This window comes from Rhinoderma darwinii, chromosome 4 (genome assembly GCF_050947455.1).
Source record: "Rhinoderma darwinii isolate aRhiDar2 chromosome 4, aRhiDar2.hap1, whole genome shotgun sequence".
Taxonomy (NCBI): domain Eukaryota; kingdom Metazoa; phylum Chordata; class Amphibia; order Anura; family Rhinodermatidae; genus Rhinoderma; species Rhinoderma darwinii.
The window spans coordinates 196,573,165-196,593,914 of record NC_134690.1 but is presented as its reverse complement, the minus strand read 5'-3'; the positions used below and the strand labels follow the sequence as shown (position 1 = coordinate 196,593,914).

At 40.6% G+C, this 20,750-nt stretch overlaps 1 protein-coding gene across 1 annotated transcript in view; it reads left to right on the top strand.

The window, feature by feature from the left end:
- COL12A1 (collagen type XII alpha 1 chain) overlaps positions 1-4,248 on the top strand; it is a 150,054-nt gene extending 145,806 nt beyond the window's left edge. The window contains exons 65-66 of the mRNA XM_075862036.1: positions 598-768; positions 3,260-4,248. Of these exons, the coding sequence (XP_075718151.1) occupies positions 598-768; positions 3,260-3,420 (332 nt within the window). The 3' untranslated portion in view covers positions 3,421-4,248. The remainder of the gene's footprint in view (positions 1-597; positions 769-3,259) is intronic.
- The last annotated feature ends 16,502 nt before the right edge of the window (positions 4,249-20,750 follow it).

The window sequence follows — 20,750 nt, the reverse complement described above, 5'->3', positions numbered from 1 at the left end:
ATACTGACTGATTATTTGCTGGAGACCTGGCTGTAGAATAGATTTCTGGTTGTTTCTGTATTTTATTCTCTAGTTAAAACATGATTTTTTCATTATAATATGTACAAGCTTGCAACAATTTTATCCTCACTTGGTTCAAGATTTACATTTTAGCTTACCATAATAGTGATTGCTCCAAAAACAACATTACTTCATCAGCCCCTGGGCCACAGAGTAGCAGAGTTGATGCACTTCTACATTTTAATTGAAATTCAGTGTGCCTTCAAATGTAGTAGTTTTCCCAGAGGTTATTATTTTATCTTAGCAGAGGAAACCAACCAATGAATTCATTGATATTGTTAGACTAGTTATATCTTGCCAATTCACTTTTTATATAAAATAGGCATTGTATATGTAACAAGCATAAATGAAGGCTAAGCCAGCAATGTTTGGTTCATTTTTGATTCCTTCATTAAAAACATATGTAAAATTTTACATTTTTGTCTTTACATTGTACACATATGTCTAGACAGTTTGTGTGCCAGATGTATTATTAGTTTTTCTTTAAAACAATAGAAATAAAACCTCAGAGTTTTGTATTTCTTTCTTTAAAATCAGGGCCACCAGGTGACTCCAGGACAGGACCACCAGGATCTTCAGGCTCCACAGGGCCACCGGGGCCTTCTGGTCGACCAGGTAACCAAGGCATCAGAGGTCCTACAGGTCCAGCTGGATATTGCGACGCATCACTATGTGCAAGCATTCCTTACAACGGTCAAGGATACCCAGGTACGCTGGCAAATGTGTAATTTCCGCAGTTTATGGTAGTACTAGCTAACATTCCTCAGTAAGAATGCACACTGTTTTTACTAACATGGTTAAAACAAATACATTCATATCTATTGTAACCTAAAAAGTCTTCCATTATTGTCTTAAAACCCACTAAGGCTGTAACTTTAGATGAATTGCCTGATATCATTGCAGATATCTGAGCTTTTGTATCCACCATTAAAACAGAATGCCATATTAGCAAAATTTTTTTTATCTGTGTGAAACTAGATATTACATTTTAAATGTAACTGCTATGCAAGTCCAGTGGGCTCAAAAATCTGACATGTAATGGGCATCCTTAAAAATGTTGGAGAAATAGCCTGTTATAGCTAAATTCCAACCACGCTACACTAAATACCATATAAAATCGAAAGTTAATAGTGAATTTCAATTTCAGAGCAGCACCTACATTTAAGGCATAGGAATAAAAAGTCAAATCCCTTTCAATACATTATAAAAATAACACTTTTCCCTAAAGAACCCAAAACACAGATAACAGATGCTTGATGACATCTATTGATGACAGGCATTCCACTGACCATGGGGGTTGTCACAAAGCTTTCCTTAGACCAAAAATGGCATTAAAATCTACATTTGCTATGGAATGTAACTGCATGGTGAAGATTTACATTCCTTTTAGGATTTCTAGAATGCAGGCTGACAAACCCTATGGGCTCTGTAAAAAATTGTGAGCAACAGACAAGTTTGGGTAGACACCATGAGTATGGTACACAGGTGCCCACTGTGACCTGGTTGCCCAAGTGCCAAATACATCTGAAATCAGCCTTGGTTGTCATCCAACATCTAATGCCTGTGTCAAATACCAAGAAAACACAAAAATGGCAAATAGAATATTAAAGTGGTATTCCAGCCTTTAGTATTTCTAGCGCAGTGCTTGGCTGTTTACGTCAGCCTCATAGACTTCGAATGGAGCTGCATGGCGCATGCCGGGCCTCAAACTGAAGCAGCAGGGGGCATGCAGGGTCATTTGTTCTGGCGATCAGTGGGGGTCCCTACGGTCAGACACACACTGATCTAGCATTTATCATCTATCCAATGTTAAATGCTAAAGGCTAGAATACCCCCTTAAGCGATTTTAATAGAGGATTACTGAGTGAACACTTTTTTCAGACATTTTTATTTTATGGGAGCTCCTCTTTAAAATGTACTTGATTGTTCTGCGAGAACCATCTCTACTTTGATTGTAGATTTTTTTTTAAATTATAATGCAAAACATATTTAGTTTTTAGTAACGGTGCCTAAAAATCATAAAACTAAAAGTTGATTGTAATGAATTGTACAATCTGTGGTAATGTATAGGAGGAAGACAATGTATTTTTCATCTCATACTTTTAAATACTAACATCCTCTTTGACCTGTTTCAGGTTCCGGCTAACACATTTTCTAAGCCTCCAGTGCTGCTTACAGTTTGAATTCATGAAAATCCTGTTTCTGAGATGTTTGCGCACGTACTTAATCTGAAATGATTCTTTTGGGAAATGACACCATGGATATAGCTAATGACCTATATTGTCATCATAGAAAGGGGAAACCGTTCTTTATACTAACAGCATTCGAATGGGATCCAAGACAGCAATATGAACTCACAAAGTCTGTTTGCATTGTGTAGTGAAAAAGTTATGTCAAATATATGAAAGACATAGGGTCTCAGTTACACAAGAGGTCAATATAACTACTAACTACTGTAACTGAGGTAACCCTTTTTATATAGAGATTTAACCTAAGAAAATAGAAACGATGTATGTAAATAATAAACTAATTGTGGCTTGTAAATGATTTGTATGGGATCATATCCACTAAAATCACTTAACATTGTTACCATAAGCTAATATATTAAAGCCTGCTGCTTGCTCTCTGCTAGAATAACCACTGACCCTCTCATCCCTTATATACTCTACAATGCTATTGCTTGTCAGGCAAGATCTTATATGCTTTAATCATAACGCATTCCATTATTTATTACGACATATGAGGATAATTCACAAAACAATTATCATTAAATTATTACAGCTAAAACAAGTCTGAAAGATATACAGTAACATGGCACAATGTATAACTTTCGGTGAAATGTCCGATTTTTATAATAATCCCTGAACTGATATACAGTACACTGATTTTAACTGGTGCATAATTCTAATTAACTTGGTAACAATTTTAAAATAGTTAATTGCCTGTATCTAATACATCTACTTGACAAATTTAATATCTATCTTTTCTATCCATTTTCTGGAATTAGAAGATATATATATATATATATATATATATATATATATATATATATATATATATATATATATATATATATATATATATACAGACTCAGGCAATTAACTACTATAAGCTACCATACCAGATTACGCTTAATGTTCCCGTGAATCAATGTTATAAGATAATTGTCTTGTTCAATCGGACAAATATTTTCAACCAGAACCTTATCAACCTGAAAGTGGACCCCTTGAGCCTGACAATCAACCCTACGTAGTCCAAATGCCACCAGAAAGACCAGATGATGAGGACTATGAACATCATGAATATGCTGAACATATGCGGTGGAGAAGATCCTTAAGAAAGAATGTAGCGAAATCATAAAATGCTTATGTATTTTGTTTTCTATGTGTGTCCTTTACTTGTGACCTTGACCAGCAGATACATGCAAAGTAATCAGATTGTATGTTTCCACAAGTCACTTCAGGATACTGCAGTCATGACATGCACTTACATATATGTACACATGTAATGTTCTGTGAGTGCTGAATCAAGTAGATCTCACCATATAAACTACATGTAGCTTCTTGTCTGATGCTCTTTATATTTGCGTGTAAAATATGTTGTGCTTGCAGTGTCAATTGCCTTGTCCTAATGTGTGAATAAAAATGATAATTTTATTACAATGTTACATAGTACAAACCTAAAAAAGGGAACAAATATCCAAGCAGCTTTGTGTCTGAACAATGTTGCCTGCGTCTAAAAAAACATATTGCCACCCGAATAACCAGACCCTCTGTTCCATTATTACCCCTCCCATTCAAAGCCTCGATTATACCTTGTGGGGGATATAATGCTTTTATACTCTGCCTACATTTAAGCATCCAGAAACACTTTAACATACAAGCTAAATATGCTGCACCCATAAGGTTCAGGATTATATATTGGAGACACATTAACAGTTACATTTATGTCAACTTGCAGTCGATACTGCAGAAAAGGAATTTGCATGTTTGTGCTGTATATTTAGTATGGACAATTTTCAGAATATAATGTTCTCAAAGTTTCTTAGTTCTCAACGCAATTTGAAGACTATGAAAATAGATTTGCTATTTCAGGATTTTGAACTGCAAATTGTGAATTTCACTGCCTTATATTTTTATTTATTTCTGAAAAAAGAGGCGTTTTTACAATAAAACTACTGAAAAGAAATACATTTGTTTGCATTATGTTATTTTACAAAAATCATACAATTTATATACACTGTTATTATTTATGATTCATATACATTTTGATCAGCTCTATCAATGAATAGAATTTGAGCACATAATGTTGGATCTGAGTATACTGAATATATACAAGTTGAGCCGATCCATTTGTAAGGATAAAGGAAAAAAAACTAATTAATATTGGATTAACTCCCTAGATAATTTATTCAGGTTGATAATAATAATAATAATAATAATAATAATAATAATAATAATAATAGTAATACAAAAGGAATTATTATTAAACATTCATGAAACATTTTTTTTTCTTTCTTGCCCAGTGTCCCTTTGCTACCTAAAAACCCATCTAAAAATTTATGGGAGCTTTCTAGAAAAATTGAAAATCGGTGCACTATAAAATCCCTATATCCAGAGCCAGTGCTCATTCATCCCCTTCCTTTCATTTAGGCCTCATGCACACGAACGTATTTTTTTCCTCCTGTAAATACTGGCGTAAATACGGGTCCTTGGTCACACGTATTCGACCCGTATTGCAGCAGTATTTACGGACCCATGCCCGTAAATACGGGTCCGGTGTCACCAGTATTCCACCCGTATTAACGGGCACGTTTTCGCTGCAAAATTGCACTGCACTAATCGGCAGCCCTTCTCTCTATCTGTGCAGGATAGAGAGAAGGGACAGCCCTTTCCGTAGTAAAAGTAAAAGAAATTCATACTTACCCGGCCGTTGTCCTTGTGACACGTCCCTCTTTTGACATCCAGCCCGACCTCCCTGGATGATGCGGCAGTCCATGTGACCGCTGCAGCCTGTGATTGGCCTGTGATTGGCTGCAGCGGTCACATGGGCTGAAACATCATCCTGGGAGGCCAAACTGAAGGAAGAAGCAGGGAGTTCTGGGTAAGTATGAACTTCTATTTTTTTTTTACACGTTGATCTATATTGTGATCGGAAGTCACTGTCCAGGGTGCTGAAAGAGTTACTGCCGATCATTTAACTCTTTCAGCACCCTGGACAGTGACTATTTACTGACGTCGCCTAGCAACGCTCCCGTAATTACGGGTGCACACACGTAGTCACCCATAATTACGGGAGCCCCATAGACTTCTATGGGCCTGCCCGTGCCATAATTACGGCCTGAAATAGGACATGTTCTATATTTTTCAACGGCACGGACACCTTCCCGTAAGCATACGGGGAGGTACCCGTGACCAATCGAAGTCTATGGGCCCGTAATTACGGCCCGTGATTACGGGCGTTTTTACGTTTGTGTGCATGGGGCCTTAGAGAAGATAAGAACAGGGTGACTATGGGCTACACTGCCTATGATGTCGACATGGGTGAGGAAGCTAAGCTGAGCTGTGGGGGGGTCTCTCCTTTTTCTGTGTCTCATAGCAGCTGCTTTTGCTGCCAATTTCTATCAACGCTCTGGTGCAAATCCCTAACTATACAAAGGTTGACAAGATTGCCATGATCCGTAACTAACTATATGGCATATCTGACAATTCAAACTTTTTGAAACTGCTTTTAACATATATATACAAATGTTGTGCATAAGTATATACAGAGTCACATATAGAACAGAATTCCAGAAGGAAACGTACATACAGTATTCACATTACAGGCTAAAATAGGTACTGTCAGTAGAAACAGGCTTGAAGATTAATACAGTGCCATATGATTGCACAAATAGTCATAAAGCAGCTCATGTAGCATGGTAGCTGACAAAGCTTTTAGATCTAGTTGTAGTTATTTAGCGTGAAACATGAACGAGATAAAAAAATAAACAAAGAATACAATGCCGAGAATTGCTTTTTCCTATATTCATGCCGTAAAAACAAATAATATAACACAGTGAATTTTTTCTACTCCCCAACCACGCAAAATAAAAATACAATTTCTCCCGCATAAAACAAGACTTCATACAGCCACGTCAATGAAAAAAAAGTTATGGCTGCTAAGAAGCAGAGAGGCAAAACTGAAAAACTTTGCTGGTCATTAACCCCTTCCCGACATTTGACGTATCCACGAATAAACCCTCATACCACTTAATCGATGGAAAAATAAAAAAGTTATGGCTCTCGGAATTTGGCGATACAAAATAAATGTAATTTTTTACACTTAGGTTTTTACTTGTAAAAGTAGTAAAATATAGAAAAATGATATATATATTTGGTATCGCCGTAATCGTATTGACCCACAAAATAAAGTTAACATGTTGTTTTAATTGCACACTGAATTCCGTAAAAACGACGCGCAAAAAGCAATGGAGGAATCACTGTTTTTTTCATTTTCTACCCCACAAATGGCACAATAAATGGTGCAGCAAAAAACTACAACTCGTCCTGCAAAAATCAAGCCCTCATAGGACTATATTGATGGAAAAATAAAAAGTTATGGCTTTTGGAATGTGAGGAGGAAAAAATGAAAATGAAAATCTGAAAAAGGGCTGCGGCGGGAAGGGGTAAAGGCCTTTTCAGGCCCTTTTAGTCATATTCGGTTTGCCTGTGGATACATTAAACTGGACTAATCAGTGGGCTGTACCATTCTACTATGACAGGGGCCTCATGCTCTACAAGAAAGATATGTGAGCAGAATTTCTCATACATGTATATTAGAAAACTGTATCATTTCCCATTCTACAAATAAGTAAAAAAAGTAACCAAAATTTGGACAAACCATTAAACTTAAAATGTCTCTCAACTTATAATTAAATATTTCTAATACTATGAGGTTGTAAAGCAGGCACAAGCTCTGCGAATCACTGCAGCCCCTTTTTAAATGTGTATGTAAAGGATGTGCCAGACACAGCTTCTGTGTCGACACCCGTGATTAGTCAGTCTGCACCTGCTCCTAAGTCTGATAGAGTGACTCCTTCTTCTACCACTCAGGCTGGGAGGCTGAGGAGTGGGAGAGCCTGTCACAGCCTGGCCAGACAGAGCTAGCTCCCGCCCTCTGTCTATTTATACCTTCATTTCCTGCTCCTCCTTTGCCTGTGATTCTGCTTGTTTCCTGGCTCTGCTGCTGCTTGTACTATTTGTCCTCTGCTTCATATTGACCCTGGCTTTACTGACTACTCTCCTGCTCTGCGTTTGGTACCTCGTACACTCCTGGTTTGACTCGGCTCCTTCACTACTCTTGTGCTCACGGTGTTTCCGTGGGCATCTGCCCCATTTCCCTTAGCTTCTATGTACCCTTGTCTGTCGTGCACATAGTGAGAGTAGGGACCGTCGCCCAGTTGTACGCCGTTGCCTATGACGGGCCGTTGCAAGTAGGCAGGGACTGAGTGGCGGGTAGATTAGGGCTCACCTGTCTGTCTCCCTACACCGTCTTTACATAATCACAGGCCCATATACCTTTTCTACCCTGGTCCCTGACACAACTATGGACCCCCTTGAGACCCTGGCTCAGCAAATGCAGGGCCTCTCCCTACAGGTCCAAGCCCTGACTCAGAGGGTCAACCAGCATGATGCTACCCTGGTAGTGCCCCCCACCTCACCTCTTGAACCACACCTCAAGTTGCCTGACCGGTTCTCAGGGGATCAGAAGACTTTTTTCTCCTTTCTTGAGAGTTGTAGGCTCTATTTCCGTCTGAGGCCCCACTCCTCAGGTTCTGAGAGTCAGCGAGTGGGTATAATTATGTCCCGGCTCCAGGACTGGCCCCAAGAATGGGCCTTCTCCTTGGCTCCCGACGCCCCTGAACTTTCCTCTGTTGACCTTTTTTTTTCTGCTCTCGGGCACAGACGAGACTGACAAGACTGCCTTTGCCGAGAGTCAGCTGGTGACCTTACGTCAGGGTAAGAGACCCGTTGAGGAGTACTGTTCGGACTTTAGGAAGTGGTGTGTAGCTTCTCGGTGGAATGACCCTGCCTTGAGGTGCCAGTTTAGATTGGGTCTGTCGAACGCCCTGAAGGACCTGTTAGTTAGCTATCCCTCTTCTGACTCTCTAGATCAGGTTATGGCTTTAGCTGTACGTCTTGACCGACGTCTCAGGGAACGACGACTTGAACGTTTTTGTGCCTTCTCCTCTGGCTCCCCCATGATGGCTCCCGAGGTGCCGTTGCTTCGTCCTTCCACGGAAAACTCGGATGAACCTATGCAACTCAGGGCCTCCGTGTCTCTCCAACAACGTGGAGAGTTCTGCAGGAAGAATGGTCTCTGCTTCTACTGTGGGGATGACAAGCATCAAGTGAACAACTGTCCTAGGCGTAAGAATAAGCAGCCGGAAAATTTCTGCGCCTAAGTGACCATCGGGGAGGTCGCTTGGGCGCACAGGTATTTCCTGTTAATATGAAACCTAATAAGATCTTGCTTCCCTTTCAGGTCTCTTTTGGTGGTAGGTCTGCTACCGGCAGTGCCTTCGTGGATTCAGGGTCTTCTGCTAATATTATTTCTGTGGAATTTGCTATGTCTCTAGCTATGCCATTGATTGAATTGCCTAAACCTGTCCCGGTAGTGGGTATCGACTCCACTCCTCTTGCTAATGGATATTTTACGCAGCATACCCCTGTTTTTGAACTCCTTGTTGGCTCCATGCATTTGGAGCAGTGCTCTGTACTGGTGATGCAGGGATTATCGTCCGATTTGGTTTTAGGCCTACCCTGGTTGCAGATGCATAATCCCATGTTTAACTGGAATACTGGGGATCTTACCAAATGGGGTAATGAATTAATGACGTCATGTTTTTCTGTTAATTTTATTTCTCTCCCTGAGGAGGTGAACACTCTACCTGAGTTTATTCAGGACTTCGCTGATGTTTTTTCTAAAAAGGCCCCGAAGTGTTACCTCCTCATAGAGAGTACGATTGCGCAATCGATTTGGTACCAGGAGCTAAGCTCCCTAAGGGTAGGATATTTAATCTCTCTTGTCCCGAACGTGAAGCCATGAGAGAGTATATCCAGGAATGCCTGGCCAAGGGTTACATTCGCCCCTCTACTTCTCCGGTAGGTGCTGGCTTCTTCTTCGTAGGGAAGAAGGATGGTGTTCTTAGGCCGTGCATCGATTACCGAAACTTGAATAAGGTGACTGTAAGGAACCAGTATCCCCTTCCTTTGATTCCTGATCTCTTCAATCAGGTTCAGGGGGCCCAATGGTTCTCTAAGTTTGATCTACGGGAGGCTTATAACCTTATCCGCATCAAAGAGGGGGATGAGTGGAAGACTGCGTTTAACACGCCCGAAGGTCATTTCGAATACCTCGTCATGCCCTTTGGGTTGTGTAATGCTCCCGCGGTCTTCCAGAATTTCATAAATTAGATTTTAAGAGACTACCTGGGGGTATTTCTTGTATTGTACCTTGATGACATACTGGTGTTTTCCAAGGATTGGTCCTCCCACATTGAGCATGTCAGGAAGGTGCTCCAGGCCCTTCGGGAAAACAAACTGTTTGCTAAAACCGAAAAATGTGTGTTTGGGGTGCAGGAGATTCCATTTTTGGGTCAAATCCTCACTCCTCATGAATTCCGCATGGACCCTGCCAAGGTTCAGGCTGTGGCTGAATGGGTCCAACCTGCCTCCCTGAAGGCGTTACAGTGCTTCCTGGGATTTGCTAATTATTACAGGAGATTTATTGCTAACTTCTCGGTCATCGCTAAGCCTCTTACGGATCTCACGCGTAAAGGTGCTGATCTCCTCCACTGGCCTCCTGAGGCGCTCCAGGCTTTTGAGGTCCTTAAGAAGTGCTTTATCTCGGCCCCAGTGCTGATTCAGCCTAACCAAATTGAGCCATTCATCGTGGAGGTTGACGCCTCCGAGGTGGGAGTGGGTGCTGTCTTGTCCCAGGGTACCAGGTCCCTCAACCAACTCCGTCCCTGTGCCTACTTCTCCAGGAAGTTCTCACCCACTGAGAGTAACTATGACATTGGCAACCGCGAACTCTTAGCCATTAAATGGGCATTTGAAGAGTGGCGCCACTTCCTGGAGTTGGCTAGGCACCAGGTAACGGTCCTTACCGACCACAAGAATCTGGTTTTCCTAGAATCTGCCCGGATGCTAAACCCGAGACAAGCTCGATTGGCGTTATTTTTTACTAGATTCAACTTTTTGGTCACCTATAGGGCTGGGTCTAAAAATATTAAAGCTGATGCACTGTCGCATAGCTTCATGGCCAGCCCTCCTTCGGAGGAAGATCCTGCTTGTGTTCTGCCCCCAGGTGTAATCATTTCCTCTGTTGATTCTGACCTTGTCTCCGAAATTGCGGCTGATCAAGGTTCAGCTCCCGGGAACCTTCCTGAGAACAAGCTCTTTGTTGCCCTGCAATTCCGGCTAAGGGTACTCAGGGAGAATCATGACTCTGCACTATCTGGCCATCCAGGCATCCTGGGTACCAAGCACCTCATTGCCAGAAACTATTGGTGACCTGGGTTGCTTAAAGACGTTAAGGCCTACGTCGCCGCTTGTGAAATTTGTGCTAGGTCCAAGACTCCCAGGTCCCGATCAGCGGGCTTACTATGTTCTTTGCCCATTCCCCAGAGACCTTGGACCCATATCTACATGGATTTTATCACCAATCTGCCTCCATCTCAAGGCAAGTCGGTGGTGTGGGTTTTAGTAGACCGCTTCAGTAAGATGTGCCACTTTGTGCCCCTCAAGAAACTACCCAATGCTAAGACGTTAGCTACCTTGTTTGTCAAACACATCCTGCGTCTCCATGGGGTTCCTGTCAATATTGTTTCTGACAGATGGGTACAATTTGTTTCATTGTTTTGGAGAGCCTTCTGTAAGAAGTTGGAGATTGATCTGTCCTTCTCCTCGGCCTTCCTTCCTGAAACTAATGGCCAAACCGAGAGGACTAATCAGTCTCTAGAACAATATTTAAGGTGTTTTATCTCTGACTGTCAAAATGCTTGGGTCTCCATTTCCCTCGCTGAATTTTCCCTTAATAACCGGGTCAGTAACTCGTCAGGGGTCTCCCCCTTTTTCTGTAATTTTGGGTTTAATCCACGGTTCTCCTCCGTTTCACCTGTTGGTTCCAACAATCCCGAGGTAGATGTTGTTCATCGGGAACTGTGCACAGCCTGGGCCCAGGTGCAGAAGAAGCTAGAGGCGTCCCAGAACATACAAAGGACTCAGGCAGATAGAAGACGTTCTGCTAACCCCTTGTTTGTGGTCGGGGATCTGGTGTGGCTGTCTTCAAAAAATTTGCGCCTTAAAGTCCCGTCCAAAAAATTTGCTCCCCGGTATATAGGGACGTACAAGGTCATTGAAGTCCTTATCCCTGTCTCCTTCCGACTGGAGTTACCCCCGTCTTTTCGAATACACGACGTGTTTCATGCCTCCCTCCTGAAACGCTGCTTCCCGTCCTTGGCTCCCTCGAGGAAACCTCCGGTCCCTGTTCTCACCCCTGTGTGGGTAGAATTCGAGGTGGCCAAGATTGTGGACAGCAGGATGGTCCAAGGCTCCCTCTAGTACCTGGTCCATTGGAGAGGATACGGGCCTGAGGAGAGGACTTGGGTACCCGCCCGGGATGTTCACGCTGGGGTATTGCTCAGGAGGTTCCATCTTCGGTTCCCCAATAAGCCAGGTCCACCTAGAAAGGGTCCAGTGGCCCCTCATAAAAGGGGGGGTACTGTAAAGGATCTGCCAGTCACAGCTTCTGTGTCGATGCCCGTGGTTAGTCAGTCTGCACCTGCTCCTAAGTCTGATAGAGTGTCTCCTTCTTCTACCACTGAGGCTGAGAGGCTGAGGAGTGGGAGAGCCTATCACAGCCTGGCCAGACGGAGCTAGCTCCCGCCCTCTGTCTATTTATACCTTCATTTCTTGCTCCTCCTTTGCCTGTGATTCTGCTTGTTTCCTGGCTCTGCTGCTGCTGCTTGCACTATTTGTCCTCTGCTTCATATTGACCCTGGCTTTACTGACTACTCTCCTGCTCTGCGTTTGATACCTCGTACACTCCTGGTTTGACTCGGCTCGTTCACTACTCTTGTGCTCACGGCGTTTCCGTGGGCATCTGCCCCATTTCCCTTAGCTTCTATGTACCCTTGTCTGTCTGTCTGTCGTGCACATAGTGAGAGTAGGGACCGTCACCCAGTTGTACGCCGTCGCCTAGGACGGGCCGTTGCAAGTAGGCAGGGACTGAGTGGCGGGTAGATTAGGGCTCACCTGTCTGTCTCCCTACCCCGTCTTTACAGTATACCTGGCAGCACAAACCCTTGATGTTATTTGGAGAAAGCAGCAGAAGGCCAAGCCTTTTCCCTGCAGGGATAAATAAATAGTGGTGTTTATTTAATAAGTGGCTACGCGTTTCAATGCCGCACCGGCATCTTCCTCAGGCCATACAAAATACAGACAAAACAAGGCAGTTTTAAATGAAACACGCGGAAAAAAGCCGCCAATGTGATCGAGGTCAGAGGGCACCAATGACGTCATCGGTGTGCAAAACTCGAACCTCACAAAAAAGAAACAGGTGTGTGTATAATTATAAAATGACAGTATTATTTAGACAGCCTAGAGTAATCCAATAATAACACATTGTAAAATTTGTAAAATTTGCAGCAACAGTAAGTATTCCCAAAAGTTTACCGTAACAACTAAAAACCGGCAAATAATGATCGTGACATAAGGCTTGAAAAAACACACCGCTCAAGGGATAAAAAGAGGGGGCTCAGATGAACATATATACCTCAATAAATATGCACACACATGTTCGAAATAATAATAACAGAAACAATATCTCATAGTGGTCTTATAAGGACCAATACATTATAAAAATATAAAAAGTATACAATAAAAAAACGAAAAAAGGAGCCCGCAATGTATAATGTGAAGGCACCTTTTACCGTAAACTATAAAATTCCACTAAAATATATAATGAAGTGAAAAGAAAGGGAAAATGGGGTGGAGGACTGAATGTATATAAAAAAGAGAAGATCATCAATATATACATAGTTACACATAATACAGTATAATATAATGTGAAAATATATACACATAAAAATGTGTGTGTATATATATATATGGTGTCTGAAAGAAATTAATTGGATAATACCAAAAAAAAGAAAATATAAATGTACATTATGTTGTATCGGCACAATGAATTAAGCAGATAAATTTGAGAGAATAAAAATAGAAACCAAGATTTAATAATAAGTAAATGATGGTAATAGTGTGAAAGCAGAAGCCACCATCTAAGTTTCAGAACCATGGATAGCTCAGAAACAAGATGACAGGAGCAGAAATACGTAAGTATGTATAAAGACCATTCTTTTAGTTAATAAATCATGGGGCCGATAGTAGTAAATATTAAAAATATATTGAATGAGGAGATAATATATAAAATATATATATGTTTTAGCTCTCAGGAAAAAAAATTTTATATTTAAAAAGCTATAGAATTGACCATGACCTAAGAATTAACGGCAATTATTTTCAATGCGTATATCAGTATAAATATATGAAAAAACAGGGGATTGTTAGTAGGAGAATAGAACAACAGAATTAGCAAAACAATGAGATTCCTTTGGGGCAACCCAATGATAATTATAATACCAATTTTACTAATAAAATATATTGCCTCTCAGCCTAAGGGCAAAAATTCATGACAATCAACAACAGAACAATGATCATATAGATATATATAAAACCTTTAAAAACAAAATATTAATCGAGGGATGATTCAGAGATGTCATTTAAGCCGTTCGGGTGTAACGTCATTAATTTAAAAATCCAGAAATTCTCTCTCTGTTTTAATTTCTGGAAACGATTCGGGACGTCACCAGATATTTGTTCTATGGGGGTGATATTGATTTTATCAAATTGACATTTATGAGAGGCAGCACAGTGTCTTGAGACGCTATGTTTCAGGAAACCTTTTGTAACATTATGTCTGTGCTTATTAATCCTCCTCCGCAGACACTGGATTGTCCGTCCAACATACTGTAAGTGACAGGAGCATTCTAAAAGGTAGATGACAAAGTTACTGGCACAGTTAAGAAAAGTTCTAATAGGGAATATTTCGTTAGTTATATTAGAGCAAAAAAAGTGCTTTCTGTGTGAAATATTGTCGCAGCATAGGCAACGTCCTTGTCCACACCTAAAGGAGCCATTTAGGGTGGGCAAAGTTCTTGAAATGAATGGCTTGGTATTACGAACCCGACTTGGTGCTAATAAATTCCTCAAATTTGATGACCGCCTGAAGGTTATGCCCGGTTTATCTGGTAGGGATTCTTTAAGGAATGGATCATTTTTCAGGATGTGCCAGTGTTTAGACAGAATAGATCTTATGGAGTTATGACCACTGTTATATGCTGTGATGAAATTGTTCGAGTGTTTATTCATATTCTTTTTACCTTTTACATTTGTGCTATCTGCACATACCGACACTATTTCTTCAGGAGCAACACAAGACTTTTGGGTTAATAGAGTCGCTCTGGACCGAGCGCCCTTGATGAGTTGAATTGGAAAATTATTTTCTTTAAATCTACCCTCTAAAATATTGCATTCTTTTTCGAAAATATGGTCAGAGGAACAATTTTTTCTTATTCTCCTGAATTGCCCAAATGGCACATTCTTGATCCATGGGGGGTAATGGGCGCTTTTAAAATCAATGTAACTATTAACATCGACCGTTTTAAAATGTGTTCTGGTGTTGAAGCTGTTGGTAATTATGTCATAGCCAATAGTAAGATCTAAAAAATCAATGCATGTGGCAGAAAAAGTGTAAGTAAAAGATATCCCGTAGTCATTTCCATTGATCATTTCCATAAAATAAACTAAATCCTCTTCCTTCCCATTCCATATTATGAATAAATCATCAATAAACCGTTTATATAGAAGAATATTGTTCCTATAATTGTGATGGTTGAGGATGTACTTCTCCTCAAATTCCCCCATGTACAGATTGGCATACGCCGGGGCAAATCTAGTGCCCATAGCGCAGCCCTTTATCTGGTTGTAGAAATTCTTGCCAAAACTAAAAGCATTATGTGTGAGTATATATTCAACACAATTGGTTGAAAATTGTATTTGTGCTATTGATAACATGGGATTAGAGGCTAAAACTGATTCCACCACTTCAAGCCCTTTACCATGGGGAATGTTACTATATAATGAAGTAACGTCTGCTGTTAGAAAATATACTTTAGTAGAAGAAGGGTTGATTGTTAAATCCTGCAAGTCTTTAATAAGCTGGGTGGAATCTCTCAGGTAAGATGGTAGTTGGAGCACAAATGGCTGAAGGTGTAAATCGATGTAGTGGGACAAATTACTAGTCAGTGATCCAATCCCAGAAATGATGGGTCGGCCGGGAGGGTTGGTCATACATTTGTGTATCTTGGGAAGATGATATATAAATGGTAAAGTAGGACATGGTACATTTAGAAAATTCTTTTCTTTCTTGGTTAGTAGTCCATCAAGAAAGGCCGTATCGTTCAAGTTTTTATATTCGCCTATATAGGAAGGGAGTGGGTTGTTCATTAATTTTAGATAGAATGATTTGTCAGATAGTATCCTAGAAGTCTCATTTAGATAGTCACTTTTATTCTGGATAACAATACCCCCTCCCTTGTCAGCAGAGCGGATCACAATATCTTCATTACCCCGTAAGGTTTTAATTGCTCGTCTTTCATTTGAGGTCAAATTGTCTGGCATATAGTGAGGTTTATCTAATGTCCGGAATTCATTGCTGACCAGTGCGGAAAACGTTTCCACAAAAGCACCCTGGTGATGAATAGGGTAAAAATTAGATTTAGGGTGTACCTCCACACTTAGAATTTTTTGGGAGGATTCATATTCAAGGGTATCACTATTTACAGGAGATGCTGGGGAATGTTTGGCCAAAGAAAAGTGTCTCGATAGGGTTAGTTTTCTAATAAATCTATTTAGGTCCATGAACAGTTCAAATGTGTTAGGGGGCGCCACTGGGCAGAACGAAAGCCCCTTACCCAATAAACTCATTTCAAAGTCGTTTAGTTTGTATGAAGACAAATTAAATAATTTCACTGTGTGCTCCTTAGTTTTTTTGACTGTAAGTGAAGTAGTGACGGGTTTTCGTCTCCTACCACCCCTCTTTCCTCTATATCTCTGTCCGTTTCTAATTTTCTTTTTATCGAGATTTTTTGTATTGTTGGAAAGAAACTGGTTATGGTCTGAATTTTTGGACTCAAAATGTATGGTATAAGGCAGTCCTTGCTTTTCAATACCGGGGTTATGGGGGGCATGGTTAATTCCGATGGAAGGCCCAAAAAAGAAATAGTAGAAGTGGTGTTGTCAGTGGACGTAGAGGGCCGATCAGGAGGGAATTCATTTAAAGTGTGTGCATTATGCTGTATGGCCCTTACCAAGTTAACAGAATTCAAAGGGGACTCTATATCATGTAATGAGAAAACTAGCTGTTCATTGGAGTTGGGAGTACTATGAATGGATAGTTGCATAAGTGATGAAATATTGCCTAAATCGTGGGAATTGGTGGAATCATTGAGATGTGAAGACGATGGGCAGAGTGGTGGGACAACACCCGGCATTAGATCTAAACGTGATAGTTGTAGATCAAGATCCGTGGATTTGAACGCATTGATGGGTATAGTGGAAAGCTGATAACTAGTGGAAGTACTCACTATATCAGGATTGGTCAAAATGGCAGCCGTGGATGGAATAATTGGTTCCCTTATAGGGTTAGTGTTCTTAATATTCGAGTTAATCGCCGGGAAATTAGTTTTAGGTATGCATGGGGAGCTTAGAGCTTCTACGTTCAGGGGTTCTTTACCCGTGTATTTGGATTTGTTCTTGAAGGTCCTTATAAAGGTGGGAGATGGATATTGGTAACCTTCCGTGGAATGAGTGATTTTTTTAGGGAAAGTTTTAATTGTCCTTGGAATGTTGGGTCTGATATTAGGTAAAGGGGTGTGCTGGTGAGGCTCCACTCTCCAATCACCCAATGGGTCCGCAGAATAGTCATTCCGATCTCTTTTGAGTTTATTCGCCTTTTTTAATACTAGTTCATTTTCGTATTGGATTAGTCAATTGTTGGTAGAGATCTCCAATCTACAGAAGTCATGATGTTCAGAAAACACCAAGAGTTCCTTTTTCAAGGAATTGATCTCTAAAACGAGTGTCTCACTGATTGAACATCTTTTGTTTCTCAGTCTCTCTAGGAAGCCTTTATTACACTGACTGATATGCTGATGCCAATCAAATTTAAACGCATTGTCGATAGGATAGGGGTTATTAAATAAAATTCTTAATCCCCTGGGGGCAATATTTTCATCTAAATAAAATTTCAAAAAACGACAGTCAATGCTCTGGAGAGCTTCCTTTTTCAAAGTGTCCTCCAAAAGTAGAAAAAGATCAGTCATAGACTTGGTTTGTTCAGGGGTAAAACCTGTACTCACTGTCAGTGATGCTGCTGTAGGGAAATCAGCCCCAATTGATTGAAGGATGAGGCGTTCACGCAATAGTTCTCTGTTGTCAGTAAAATCCAACATCATGGAAAGGATCCAAATGGTGAGGAGGAAATTTCTCGATAAGGAACAATATAGAGCAAAGGAAATGCGGCAGCCAGTGTAGGAAGATCGAATTCCAAAAGAGCCCCACGAGTGATGAAATCCAGTGGGAACTAATAGGTAGATAGGATCCTCCAAATTCCGGTTACTCCTCCCTCGAGAGTAGCGTAACCAGATCTAAATAAATGAAATGAAGAAACAAACACGGCGCCACATAGTGTGAGTAAGCCCAAAATCAGTAGTCAGAGTATGACGAATGGATGCTTACCACAGCCGGATAGGTCAATCGCTTTGAACAGATGTAGATTGAGTAGCAGCGCCTATTTTAAATCCCCTTTTTATATTCATTTTCTAACATTGCACGGTAACCCAGAGGTGTAACCGTTTGGGATTTTTGGCAGCAGCACTCATCACGATCTACATCTGTTCAAAGCGATTGACCTATCCGGCTGTGGTAAGCATCCATTCGTCATACTCTGACTACTGATTTTGGGCTTACTCACACTATGTGGCGCCGTGTTTGTTTCTTCATTTCATTTTTTCCCTGCAGGCGAAATGTAGTATTACATGCAAATTATTCAAATTAATGTGGCCCTATTGTCGTGACCAAATGTGTCATAAGTGTTATTGATACTCTCCAAAATTATTTACAGATACCTTCCTAGCCGACAAGCAATTAAAAGCTAAACCCCAGGAGGCTTCTTTGATAGGTCATAAGGTATGAGCGAATAGTGTAGGAGCAAAGTTCTATGTAGTGCTGTAGTAACCAATGAGAACTGAAAGTCTGTGTAAAGAGTAGAATTTAAAGATATGCAGATAATATGGCAATGCCTGAGAAATTACTGTCATAATAAGGAAATATATTTCAATAAAAACTGTCCTGGGTTTCTTATATTGCATTAAATATTTCCCTGAAAATATGACAAAAGAAACCCAGGGCTGGTTTTCTTAAAAATAGGTCTAGTGATCTAGGACAGTAAAAGGGTTATTTGAAAATTAACCTGGTGGTCTAAGCCAATGAAAGGGTTCAATTTACATTCCCTGGTAGTCTAGGTAAGCAAAGGGGTCTATGATAAATTCAGGATGCTTATGGGTATCCTCTGGGTGCTTTTTAGGAAATGGTGTTCTGAGCAATTAGCCATTTTGATACCCCCTAACATTGTTTCTAAAGAAACCATAAACAAATAATAGTTTTAATAGTTTATTTTTGTGAAAACCTATAATTTGTGTGGTAATTTTGACAACATGAAGACCTTGTGTGGATACAAGTCTACATCTTGTTATAATAATCTGTCAGTAGTGCAGCCTCAGGTTTTGGGCCTGTAACTTCAAGCAATCATAGCTTAAAAAAAAAAGTTACATATTAAAACAAATCTTTCACATTTTTGCATCAATATATTTCTTATGGTATATGTTCTTTATTCACACAAAAACATTATGGATATATGGTGCAAAATAAGCTTATCACAGACCAATAACATTGGCAACACATACTGGCTCATGTACACTGCTGGATTATGGCTATGTATAATCTATGTGTTGTATGTAGCCGTAATATGGAACACATAGAAGTCTTTGAGGCCATACTCTACCTCAGTATGCCTCTGATTTCATACAAAGGCATACAGTGGCTTTTACTGTCAGATTCATAAGGAATTTGCTAGAAATAAATTTGATGTCGTATTATGGATATCTTCTACCCTAGAAGCATTGTGTATACATGATATGGACAGAAGTGTTGGGACACCTACACATGACATCTACAGAAGCTTTTATGACATCCCATTCTGAATCAATAGACATTATTTTTTTAGCTGGTCCTCCCTTTGCAGCTAAAACAACTTCCATTCTTCTGGGAAAACTTTCTACAATATCTTAGAGTGTCTGTGGGAATGTTTTCCCATTCATCCAGAAGGGCATTTGTGAGGTCAGGCACTGATGTCGAACGAGAGGGCCTCTATTCTAGCTCATCCCAAAGGTGTTTGATGGGGTTGAGGTCAGGGCTCTGTGCGGGCCAGTCAAGTTCTTCCACACCAAATTTACCCAAACATGCCTTTATGGACTTTGCTTTGTGCACTGGGGCACAGTTAAGCTGGAATAGAAAAGGGCCTTCCCCATTTGGGAAGCATATAATTGTCCAAAATTAAGCATTAAGATTTTCCTTCACTGGAACTAAGGGGCCTAGGCCAATCCCTAAAGAACTATCCCATGGCATTATCCCTCCTCCACCAAATTACACACTTGGCACAATGCAGTAAGGTAGGTAACGTTCTCCTGGCATTCGCCAAACCCAGACTCGTCCATCAGACGGTCATATAGAGAAGCGTGATTCATCACTCCAGAGAAAACATTTCCACTGCTCCAGTGTCCAGTGGTGATGTGCTTTGCACCACTCCATCTGATGCTTGGTATTGTACTTAGTGATGAAAGGCTTGCAAGCAGCTGTTCGGCCATGGAGACCAATGCCAATAAGCCCCTAGCGCATAGGTTTTGTGCGGATGTTAATGTCAGATGAGGTTTGGAACTCTGCAGTTATTGAGTCAGCTGGCGACATTTATGCACTATGCTTGGCGACTTTTATGCACCTACGCCTGTAGCATGATAAGGGAGAATTATTTATGTCTAGAGGAAAGAAGATTTCAACATCAGCACAGACAGGGCTTCTTTACTGTAAGAGCAGTGAGACTATGGAACTCGCTGCCACAAGATGTTGTGATGGTTGAGTCATTTGAACAAGTTCAAGAAAGGTCTAGTTCTTCTTTTTTGAGTGTAATATTATTACAAGTTAAGGTACTAGATTTCTGGACGTTGATTCAGAAATACGGCTTATTCTGGTTGCCATAGTTGGAGTTTGGAAGGAATTTCCCCCCTTAATATGAGGCAATTAGCAACCGCCTCACAGGGGTTTTTACGTAGACTTTGCTCTGTAACTTTACGTGGTTCCTAAATGCTTCCACTTTAATAGCACCCACAGTTGATCGTGGACTATCTAGGAGGGAAGAAATTTAATGAACTGACTTGTTGCAATGGTAATATCCTATTATAGTACCAC